We start from the raw sequence: 11051 nt of genomic DNA on the forward strand, positions 1-11051 counted from the left end.
CTCTTCCTTAAGTAAAATTCCTTCAATCAGATTTGGACCAACCTCTCTTTTTTTTTTTTTTTTTTCCTCTTTGGAAGGCATTCCAACCCAATACTTGAGGTAATGACTAGTATTTATTTGAAGAGAGGGGAATGTGATGTTCTCTGTAATAACGGTAGTCAACAATATCATCATACGTATGAGACATCCAAATTTGAGAACGGAGACTTCTAAAATACTTTTGCACATTAATATCAAATAACTACAATTCAATTTCAAGTTAATCAGAGAAGGTTATATGAAACTTATGTATCGATTTCCTTTTCGACCAGGTCCAATTCATTTCAACGTTTCTGCACAACAATATAAATTGCAAAGATAGACAAACCTCTTGAATCAACTTTAAGGGTTCACCTTGATATAAGATAAAAACAATCAATTCAAGAGTATATAATTATGAGTTCGAGTCGTGGAAGCAACCACTAATACTTGCAATAGCGGGCTGCCCAATTCAAGAGTCATGAAATCACTTATTGCACATCAAATATTTGAAGGGGAGTGAAAAATGAAGTTATACTTTTGACAGAAGAAAATTAAATTTACAAATTCGATGACCATCAGGAAATGGGAATACGAGTGGTATTAGGCAATCTTCTTCCATGAACGAATGAGCTGAAAAGATGCAAAGCTCTAGATGGCTGTGCGTAGGGAACCATATGAGCAGCTCCTCTTACTGTTGCAAATGTGAGTTTATCACCATATTCAATTTGCCATCCTCCTACTTGCCCTTTGTGAAACCATGCTCCATATGCTACTGTTGTCTTCATCTTTAAATCATTAGCTAATTCTCGCACCAATGTTCTTGACCCTATTAGTGGTACCACTGAGTCTTGATCTCCACTGTCATATACAATAGCTTAGAATCATGCGAATGACAACAAACGAGAATTACATCCAAGATTTAAACTTAATGAATATAAGATTTTGCGTACTATATGACAATGGGCGGGCAGAGGGCAATTTTATTATCTCATCTAGCCAAATGCAGATCTAAGATTTTCAGTATATGGGTGTACTACTTAAAAAAGGGGAAAATTGTTTTAAGCGGGAATTGATCTCTATTCCTTTTCGTAAATAACTTAACCTTTAACTATATATGTGCATGTTGGCCCAAGTGAAGTTGGTTTTGAAGATTGACAAAGGAACTCAAGCATGAACCAGGTTCATCCACAATCTACACAGACACATGTAGATTCAAGCATAAGGGATGTACGTGAGGGAGATAAGACTAACTTGTTATATCTGATATTTCCTGAAAAGGTTGCATAATTAATAAAGAGAAAGACTCCTTACTCAAAGAAAACACTATCCAAGATAAAGAAGGAGTTAGAAGTTGAGGTTAACTAGAACTCTTCCATCAAGGAAGAGCATAGCGTTGGAACTCTAGTTATTTCTTATTCTACTAACTTTATAAATTGCAGGATGTTCTCACTTTACAGGCACAGACAAAAGATGAAGTTAAACGTGAGTTGAGAGAAAATAACAAGGCATTTTGTAAGCAATTCTTGTGTGATTCAAGTGTGTGAACCTAAAGCTACATGAACCGGATAGAAGAACCAGTTCCAAGTGTGTGTCGTTTATTCTAGTTCAATTGTAGTAGGTGTTTTCAAATTGTATCTTTCAACTTTATCAAGAAGCAATTGTATTAGGTACTCTGAGTATTCAAGTTAAAGTTAACTTGAAGTTGTCGCAACAGTTAGAGGTTGGTTGCCACAACGAGATTAGAGGTAATCCTTCGGTTTACAAAGAGTTTTTGTAAATGTTATCTTGGCTCAGTGATTTAGTGAACTGTTGGGGAAAAACCTGCTGAGTAGTAGGCCATGGTTTTTTCACCTTTTTAACCAGGTGTTTTCCACATAAAAATACTTGTGTTCTTTAATTTTTGCATTTATTATTTCTGCAATAGTAGTTTAAGGAACACATAAAAGAACCAGGTCCTTTTATAATCGGTGCACGCGAAAATTGGACGCCACACAAATTATTTCCCCCCTCCCCCCTCCCCCCACATAAAATATCTAATTTTGAGGAGAGACCATGAGTTGACTTGCCCCATAATCTATCCCTATAATTATACCCCTAATCTAGTTTCTTATTGTCTCAAATAAATACCGGTAACTTATAGTATAATATTATATGTATTAATATTATGGATTCATATCCTATGCAACATTATATGCAGGTGAGGATTTTCTTTGGAAAAGTCAAATTCGCGCAACCCCATTGTCATTCCTAATGATCATTGTAGTGCAAGGGAAATAACATGTTTAATTACCTGAATATCCAAAGAGGAACATCATGTTGAATAATGTTTTTGAGAGACGGAAGCATATCAGTGTCACCATCTGATTGAGAGTAATTCAGCACACTGTCTCATACAAACACCACCAAAAGGAAGATTGTATTAACTAAAAACCTGAAATATATATATGGTATTAATTCTGTCTATTTTAGTATAATTATTTTCAATATTAAAGATATCAAAACAATTAAGATTACATACTCACTGCACATGGTCCATTCGTAAGGTAGATTAGTGCGATTAGCATGAAGAGCTTTCTGAACCTCAGGTAGGTTGAAATAGAAGTATCTTTCAGATGTCATGCATACATCTACTCCCACACTCATCTTTGTAACCTAAATTCCAACAAAATAACAAAATCAAATGTTACAAACATCTAAAAATATTCAAAGAGCTAATATACATATGCCCACTGTAATATTGGATAAAGTTTAATGACCGTACAAGTTCAATAACTTAAGACATATGTTTCCTACTTGTTTGTGTAAACGCAGCTCTTGCTGAACGATAGAAGGATAACAGACATCCAAAATAACGTCGTAGACGTTAATATAGTCAGAAATTACTTTATATGCTTCATCAATAGCTTGGTTGCATGAGATTGGCTCATTATGAGGAACTGGGAATTCATAATCATCAAAATTGCAGTGTTCTTTAATTCTCAAATATAATTCATCTGATATCATTCCATGTGACCAGTAATATTCGTACACTGCTGGAACATCTCTGTCAAGTCTCAAAAGTGGATTTCCAATCTGTAGAAATTGAAAATAGAAATTACTTCTAATTTAGGAGGGCTGATTTTAATATATAGAGCAAAAATTAGAGGAAATACTGTATATGGTTTTGAGTGTTCTTACAGCTACTCCCTTTAGGTTAAACTTAAAATCCTTGGACTGCTTGTTGTAGTCTAGTATGACATTTGCCAACTGTGGTATATAATGTCCTATCATATCACCAGAATAAATATGGACTAGTAAGCAAAATAATTAAAAAAAAAAAATTGCACATGTTCGGTAAAAAATAAAAATAATGAATATATTGCACATGAAAGGACAGCCCGATGCACTAAGCTCCCGCTATGCGCGAGGTCTGGGAAGGGCCGGATCACAAGAGTCTATTGTACGCAGCCTTACCCAGCATTTTTACAAGAGGCTGTTTCTACGGCTTGAACTCGTGACCTCCTGGTCATATGGAAGCAACTTTACCAGTTACGCTAAGGCTCCCCTTCCTTAAAAAGGGGTACACTAAGCGCTCCTGTTATGTGCCTGGGGAAAGAGCCGGACCACAAGGGTCTATAGTACACAGCTTACCCAGCATATCTCAGCAAAACTGCAAATGCTCAGCCTTACCCTGAATATATTGCACATGCTCAGCAAAAAATTAAAATAAGGTATTGCACATGTGATATGTATCTCGTACCTGCATAACTTTCACCTGTAAGGAACAAAGGTTTAGATTTTAATTCTGAAAACTTTTCGTACCATCTGAGCATGAAAGTGAGCATATCCTTAGCTGGAAAAAACAACAACAAAATGAGAACATTATTATTATTATTTTCCGTTAACCATATTTTTCACCAAATTAAAGGAGAAAATGTAAGAGGTCAAAGTGATATATATACCAGTGGGGTCATCTCCGCAAGTATAATCACTAGATGTGTTTGAATAAGACCATCCAACACCAGCAGGAGATTCAATAAATAGAAGATTTGATGCTGTATCAATCAAAACAAACAAATATTGCAGAAATTATAGTGGTAAGAATTAAATACTGATCTTTTTCTTTCTTGGTATTTTGTAGTATAAAAATTAAGGTAATGTAATATTATACCTTTATTCCAAGATTTAGTATTTCTTCTAAGACCACGGCCATCACCTCTAGGAAAGAAGGGTCCTAATTCTGTAAAGGCACCCCCTCCAATTGACGAACATCCTGGACCTGAAAATAATCAAGTTATTAAAGACTAGACGAAATTAAGAAATACCCCTTCATATACGAAATTATTAGAAGATCCCTTTTAAAAGCTTCTAATTCAAATGTTGAGTAATGACATCGATTGGTTCATTGTATGAGAGTCATCATTGCTACCAATACTAGTGAATTTAATTTTAAAATCATTTGACATAATAAAATACACCAACCACGGTGTAGTTTGATTAGATGAGGCCCTTTAATTTGCGTATAATTAAACACACACACACACACACATATATATATATATATATATATATTTCGTTTGTGGAGGACTAATACAAAATGATATACATATACGGAGTATCTCTTAAGATTTTTTAATTCTTTTTTTCTTCTGTTTCTAAACAAGGTACAACAACTTTTGGGGTACTCCAAATTATTTTCTAAAATATATATTTGAGAAAGATATATATTCTAGTCACTTCCAACTTCACTATAAATGTTTGATCAAATTAACTCTAAAAAGGAAAGATAAAAATAGAAATTGAATAATAATCAGTTTGTACTTTATAGTGATGAAGGTTATGTCCTCAAGCAAGCAAGAGACTAATTGTTGATGAGAGAATTAAATTCAGTTTGCAGCAAATATGTACCTAGTGTTTTAAATGATAATTCTACAACATAGATCGAAGTGGAATTGTAAAGAATTGATCTATCTGAGATATAGAAAGAAAATATAATACAACGTAACTCCCAACTTGCAAGACAAAATTCTTTGACTATTATAGATTAATTAATATTAGCCAAATGACTTTCAAAATGGTACTTCGTTCCAGTTGCCATCTAACCTCAGTACAAGACAATATCTATCTAATATTCTTAATAGGTTTCGCTCTGACTATAGGTTACGAGTTCGGGCCATGATTGGTTACCTATATCATATAGTATTAAATACCTACGCTAATATAGCTTGACTACATCATATCCATATTCCCAGAAGATGTGTGAACGCATAATACTTCGTCCATTAAAGTATCTTTTTTTTTTTTAAAGATGAGTTAATAAGGTTCAATAGTTTTTCTTGTTTTTGGTTTTATTATATATAAGATGCTTTAAAAATGATCACAAGTTTTGAAGAGATAACTCATTAAACAGATTGGTCCCAACCCTGTAAATATCACCAACCAACCAAGTTATTAAGGTGTACGTCCACTAGTACAGTCCAGAGTATATATCGTCAACATATATATAAGGTAGTGATTAATGGAAAAGTCGAAAGTTGAATGCTCTTACATATTATTCCCCACATAGTTATTAGTCTTTCAGTGTGCCATTAAAAAATGAGGGGGAAAAGTGGGTCAAGGAGGGAAACTGTTGCTTCAACGTGAAGGAAATAAAGGCTATCATACATGCAGATCAACTAGACCTAAAATCACCATTAAAAGATTTAGATTTCTTTTCCAAATAAACAAGAAAAAGAAAAAGAAACTAATCGCCTATTACCATACAAGCAAAATAAAACTCCATTAAGCAAGAGACAAAAATACACATATAATTAAATGAATGTTTTTTAACAAGGATTTCATAGTTAATGATTTTCGATCAATATTATTACTCATGCTGAAATTTACAAACATCGAATCTTTGAAAATCAAAGAAAATTTCCGACTTTGATAAAAATAAATTTACTTTTGTCCTTTCACTTGACATAAACTCCAACTAATTCTCAAAGACTCCAACTAAATCAAGAATATTAGAACAACAACAACACTCACAATTATACTTTAGTACCAAAAAAATTAAGAGAAAGAAGAAAAAGCAAACCTCCATTTAGCCAAAGAGTAAGAGGAAGTTTATCAGCATCTTTCTCAGCTTCAACAAAGTAATAAAACAAACTTCTCCCTGCCTTTTCATCTACATCTACATATCCAGCATATTGTCTAAACCCAACTTTTGGTTGCCCTGGTAAATTTTCCACCAGATCTTCTATTGGATGTCCATTAACATTAATATTCCCAATATTCAAGATAATAATAAACCCAAATGCTATAAGAAAAAGTGGATGATGAAAGCCCATTTGCATCTCCTTCTGTAAGTATGGTGTAAGTTGAAGCGGAAAGATAAGGAAAATATATAAAGAGATACCAATGGCAGAAAAGGAAACCCCTTTTAACTATTATATTGAGAGAAAAATTAATAACCCATGCATGCACATAAAGAATGGCTTTTTTGAAGAACTTAAAGTAAAGATAAAGTCAGAGTAATAAGAAAATTTAAAAGAGTTTTTATGACTTTGAAATTCTATTGATGATAGAGGGCACGTGAATTCGGGAATTGCTTTCGCTTTCAAATATTTAAATTAGTATGATATATTCATATATAGCTGTATTTTTGCTTTTTTGAAATGAATTCCCTTTTGTTTACAAAAGGAAAAAAGTCTTCCAGATTGGAAATAAATCTGTGTTTTTAACGGTCTTTTTTCTTTCATTTTGTTTATTCTTTTTTTGAACGTACTGAAAAGGTATGCTGGTTTTTAAATAGAAAAATAAGATTTCATGCATCCGGCTTCCCGAATTCTCTTTGGTCAAATCAGTTCTTTCTTAAATCAGCTACTCCTATTTTCTACTAGTAGTTTTTTGGTATATATACCATATTCGAGCCTACTAATTTGTGTAATAAATTTAAGATATGGAGTATGCTTAAGGATAATAATTTTTTTACACTATTAGTAAGATCTAATTTATCATAATATCTTAACCATTTATTCTAAGTATGTACAAATTCGAAGCTTTGTTCGTCCTTGTAATTTAATCATTAATTAATTGAAAATGTGCATTTTCGATACATTTTCAGATGAAAATTACAAATTATTGAATTAATTAGTATTAAGTCATGTTAAATTTGTAATATTGTATTGGGAAAAATTGCATTTATATAAAGATGAAGTGTCGGGACACGTGGACTGGTCAAATAGTCAAAGAATTATAATTAGTCAAGAGGCACGAGCAGCAATAGAAACGAGCAAGGACAAAGGAAGGGGCAAGGGTGGCCATTCAAGGGATTCAGTGTCCATACCTATTTAAGTCATTTATATCCAAGAATCAAAAGGAATGGATCTGACCATAGTAAAGAGCGCAGATACAGAATTTGACAGACATTAAATATTGGATACGTTAGAGAATTTGTATTGATTATAATGATTATGTAACATAGCATTCAATGTCTTTAATTATTCGTAATAGCCTCATTATGATTTGGGGAAAATGCATATCTTCAAGATATCTATAAAAGGGAGGTATCTGATCAATTGTAAGGACACGAGATATTATTGGAATATACTTTGGTGTACTTGTTTTTCTCCTGATTATACTCTGGTTACCCCAAATTACCTTCTTTTACATATTCTTTTGATTATCAGTAACCCGTGTTCTTCTAAATTCTAGCTTTGACTGAAATTCCATTTTTTGGTTAAACAAATTGGTTCTGTTGCCGGGAATCCGATAATCTATTTTCTTTTTACTTAACCTTCCTTGTTGCATCAATTATGTCGAATAACAATGACAACACTCAAGGAAACCAAGAGAACCAGCAAAATCAGGGAGATCCACAGAATATTAACACTCAAGTTCCTACTCCTTAAGACTCTCCACGACAATCTCGTGAGGGTTCTCCTAATGGGTCTCAAATAAACGAGTATGCTCAATTTGAAAATGTTGAAGCTGCTGGTGAAGCTTTGCAGAAGTTAATTGCTGCTCAGGTCAATAAAGCTGTTGAGGCACTTGTTAACCAGTTACCTGTTGCAACACCCACACCTACTCCAAATAATAACACTGTGAAAAACCCTCATTCCGGGCTTGTTAACTCAGGCAGCGGTGGAACTCCCAGTAAATCGCAGGAGAGAGAACTAGGTAATGTAATTAATTCTGATTTACAAAATTTAGTACTAACCTTGCAGAAACAGCTCAAGGAGCAAAGTGACCGCATAAAGCAGATACCCGGGGTACCACCCATAATCAAAGGGGCAGATATGGATAGATATTCGCAACAACCCTGGAAGCCAAGTGCTGCTCCACTCCCAATTCCAAAAAAGTTCAAAATGCCTGATATTCCAAAGTATGATGGAACAACAGACCCACGAGATCACGTGACTGCATTCACAACGGGCGTAAAAGGCAGCGATTTGACTAAACAGGAGATTAAATTGGTATTAGTCAAAATAATTGGTGAAGCACACACCAAAGGAGCACTAACATGGTATTCTCTTTTACCTGAAAATTCTATAAATTCTTTTGCTGAGCTTGCAGATTCTTTCATCAAAGCACACTCAGGAGCCCAAAAAGTGGAAAAAAGAATGGAGGATATTCTCAAAAAGAAGAAAATATACGTTCAATACGGGCGGAGACCAAAAAACGATCCGGTAAAAATAGGTACGAGCCTTATATGGGACCTGCGGGAAAAGACTCACGGTCAAAGCAGGATAATCAAAGGCACGATCACAGATCAAGAAATAGAGAATCAGGTTCTTCATCAAGATTCAGGAACGAGCGAAACAACTATGAGTCACGAGATGATGATAAAATTTAAAAGCGAGATTCGGTGGTTACAACTTCAACATCAGCACCTCTAAGCTCGTAGCTGTTTTGAAAAGCATGGGAGATAAGGTTCGATGGCCAAAGGAAATGAGATTGAATCCAAACAGGCGCAACCCTGACCATTGGTGCGAGTTTCATAATGACCATGGGCATAAAACAACAGATTCTAGATTTTTACAAAGTGAAGTTGATCATTTATTAAAACAGTGATATCTTACTGAGTTTTTCAGTGAGAAAGGCAACAAAGCTTACATGAAGAACAGGTAGGAGCCTCCAAAACCACCTTTTCCCAAAAGAACTGTTAACGTTATAAGTGGGGGTGAAGATATCAATGGTATATCATATACTGCAGCTAACAAAATTTCCAAAGTAACTATTACCCAAGGGAAACGTGTGCGGCATGTTTTAGAGGAAGACAATATTACATTCAATGATGCAGATGCAGATGGCGTATTAACCCCTCATAACGATGCACTGGTAATATCTTTAATTGTACATGATACTAATGTGAAATAAGTTTTGATTGATCCAGGTAGTTCCGTGAACATTATTTTGCTAAGAGTATTACGGGAGATGCAAGCTGAAGATAGATTAATACCAAAGGCGCATACTCTATCGGGATTTGATAATTCCAGTGTTGTCACGAAAGGAGAGGTAATACTCACCATATTTGCTGAAGGGGTCATCAAAGATACAAAGTTCCAGGTAGTAGACATGGAGATGACTTACAATATGATTCTTGGGAGACCATGGATCCACGAAATGGATGTTGTTCCTTCAACCTTGCATCAAGTTATTAAATTTCCATCGCCATGGGGAATCTGTCAAATTCGTGGAGATCAACATATATCGAGGGATATCAACTCCGTTGCAGATACAAGCACGAGAAGTGAAGGTAAATAGCAATCATAGAAGGCATTTGAGGACATCATAACACAAACCTCAACTGAACAAGGGCAAACCGATGTAGACTCAAGGCCTGATATCATCCAAGAACCAGAAGAGAATGAAAATATCAAAACAACGATAGAGGAATTAGAGCCTGTCGTGTTATTTGCTCGATGGCCTGACAAAAAAGTCTATGTTGGAGCCAATCTTAACCAAGGTATGAAAGGTAAGTTAATTGAATTTTTGAAAACTAACGTGGACTGCTTTGCTTGGTCCTACTCCGACATGACAGGAATACCACCGGAGGTGATGACACGTAAACTAAATGAAGATCCACCATACCCTCCTGTGAAGCAAAAGAAAAGAAAGCAAGGAACTTTCAAGAATCAGGTGATTCAAGAAGAAGTCCAAAAATTGCTAAAAATTGGTTCTATTCGAGAGGTAAAATATCCTAACTAGTTAGCTAACACTGTTGTAGTTCCAAAGAAGAACGGTAAGTGACGGGTTTGTGTAGATTACACAGATCTTAACAAAGCCCGCCCTAAAGATTCTTTTCCACTACCACATATAGATCAATTGATTGATGCAACTGCAGGTCACGAAGTATTAAGTTTTTTAGATGCATATTCAGGTTATAATCAGATTAAAATAGATCCGGGAGATGAAGAAAAACTTTATTCATAATAGACAGGGGGACTTACTGTTATAAAGTAATGCCCTTTGGTCTAAAGAATGCAGGTGAAACGTATCAAAGGTTAGTTACCAAAATGTTTTAAGAGCATTTAGGAAAGTCCATGGAGGTATATATAGATGATATGCTTGTTAAAACTCAGTACTCAAAAGATCACATATCACACTTATCTGACACATTTTCGATTTTGCGCAAATTTAATATGAAACTAAATCCCGAAAAATGTGCATTTGGCGTTGCTTCAGGTAAGTTTTTGGGTTTTCTTGTTTCTAACGGTGGTATTGAAGTGAATCCTACACAGATTAAAGCCATTGAGGAAATTCCTGACATTCTTTCAAACTAGAAAAAAGTTCAAAGATTAACAGGAAGAATTGCAGCCTTGGGAAGATTCATTTCTAGATCATCAGAGAAGTGTTTTAAATTCTTCTCAGCTCTTAAGAATCAGGATCATTTTGAATGGAATCAGGAATGTCAACAGGCACTTAGGAATTTGAAAACGTACTTATCAAATCCACCTTTGCTGGCAAAACCAAAGGCTGGGGAGAAACTACTCATTTACCTTGCTGCTTCAGAAGTGGCGGTAAGCGCTGTTTTGGTCCGAGAAGAACAAGGTAAACAATCCCTT

General features: G+C 34.7%; 1 protein-coding gene across 2 annotated transcripts; it reads right to left on the bottom strand.

The window, feature by feature from the left end:
- Positions 1-370: 370 nt before the first annotated feature.
- LOC104218375 (serine carboxypeptidase-like 42) lies at positions 371-6481 on the bottom strand. Of its 2 annotated transcripts, none has more exons than XM_009768854.2 (9): positions 6080-6481; positions 4172-4279; positions 3963-4055; positions 3761-3853; positions 3199-3284; positions 2905-3093; positions 2540-2673; positions 2312-2404; positions 371-879 (listed from the first exon to the last, which is right to left on the bottom strand). In XM_009768854.2, exons 1-9 carry the CDS (start codon positions 6336-6338, stop codon positions 597-599), a joined length of 1338 nt encoding a protein of 445 aa, XP_009767156.1. In that variant the 5' UTR covers positions 6339-6481; the 3' UTR covers positions 371-596. The 2 variants fall into 2 exon arrangements, with proteins under 2 accessions (XP_009767156.1, XP_009767155.1); XM_009768853.2 differs by having other exon boundaries at positions 2815-3093.
- Positions 6482-11051: the final 4570 nt, after the last annotated feature.

Source organism: Nicotiana sylvestris, chromosome 1, assembly GCF_000393655.2.
Source record: "Nicotiana sylvestris chromosome 1, ASM39365v2, whole genome shotgun sequence".
Lineage (NCBI taxonomy): Eukaryota > Viridiplantae > Streptophyta > Magnoliopsida > Solanales > Solanaceae > Nicotiana > Nicotiana sylvestris.

Excerpts from the sequence above, each read along its gene's own strand:
- LOC104218375 (XM_009768853.2), bottom strand. The coding sequence starts at position 6,338 with ATGCAAATGGGCTTTCATCATCCACTTTTTCTTATAGCATTTGGGTTT. Across the intron at positions 4,056-4,171 it reads TACTAAATCTTGGAATAAAG|CATCAAATCTTCTATTTATT; the intron begins GTATAATATTAC and ends TGATTGATACAG. Across the intron at positions 3,285-3,760 it reads TACAGGTGAAAGTTATGCAG|GACATTATATACCACAGTTG; the intron begins GTACGAGATACA and ends GTGATATGATAG.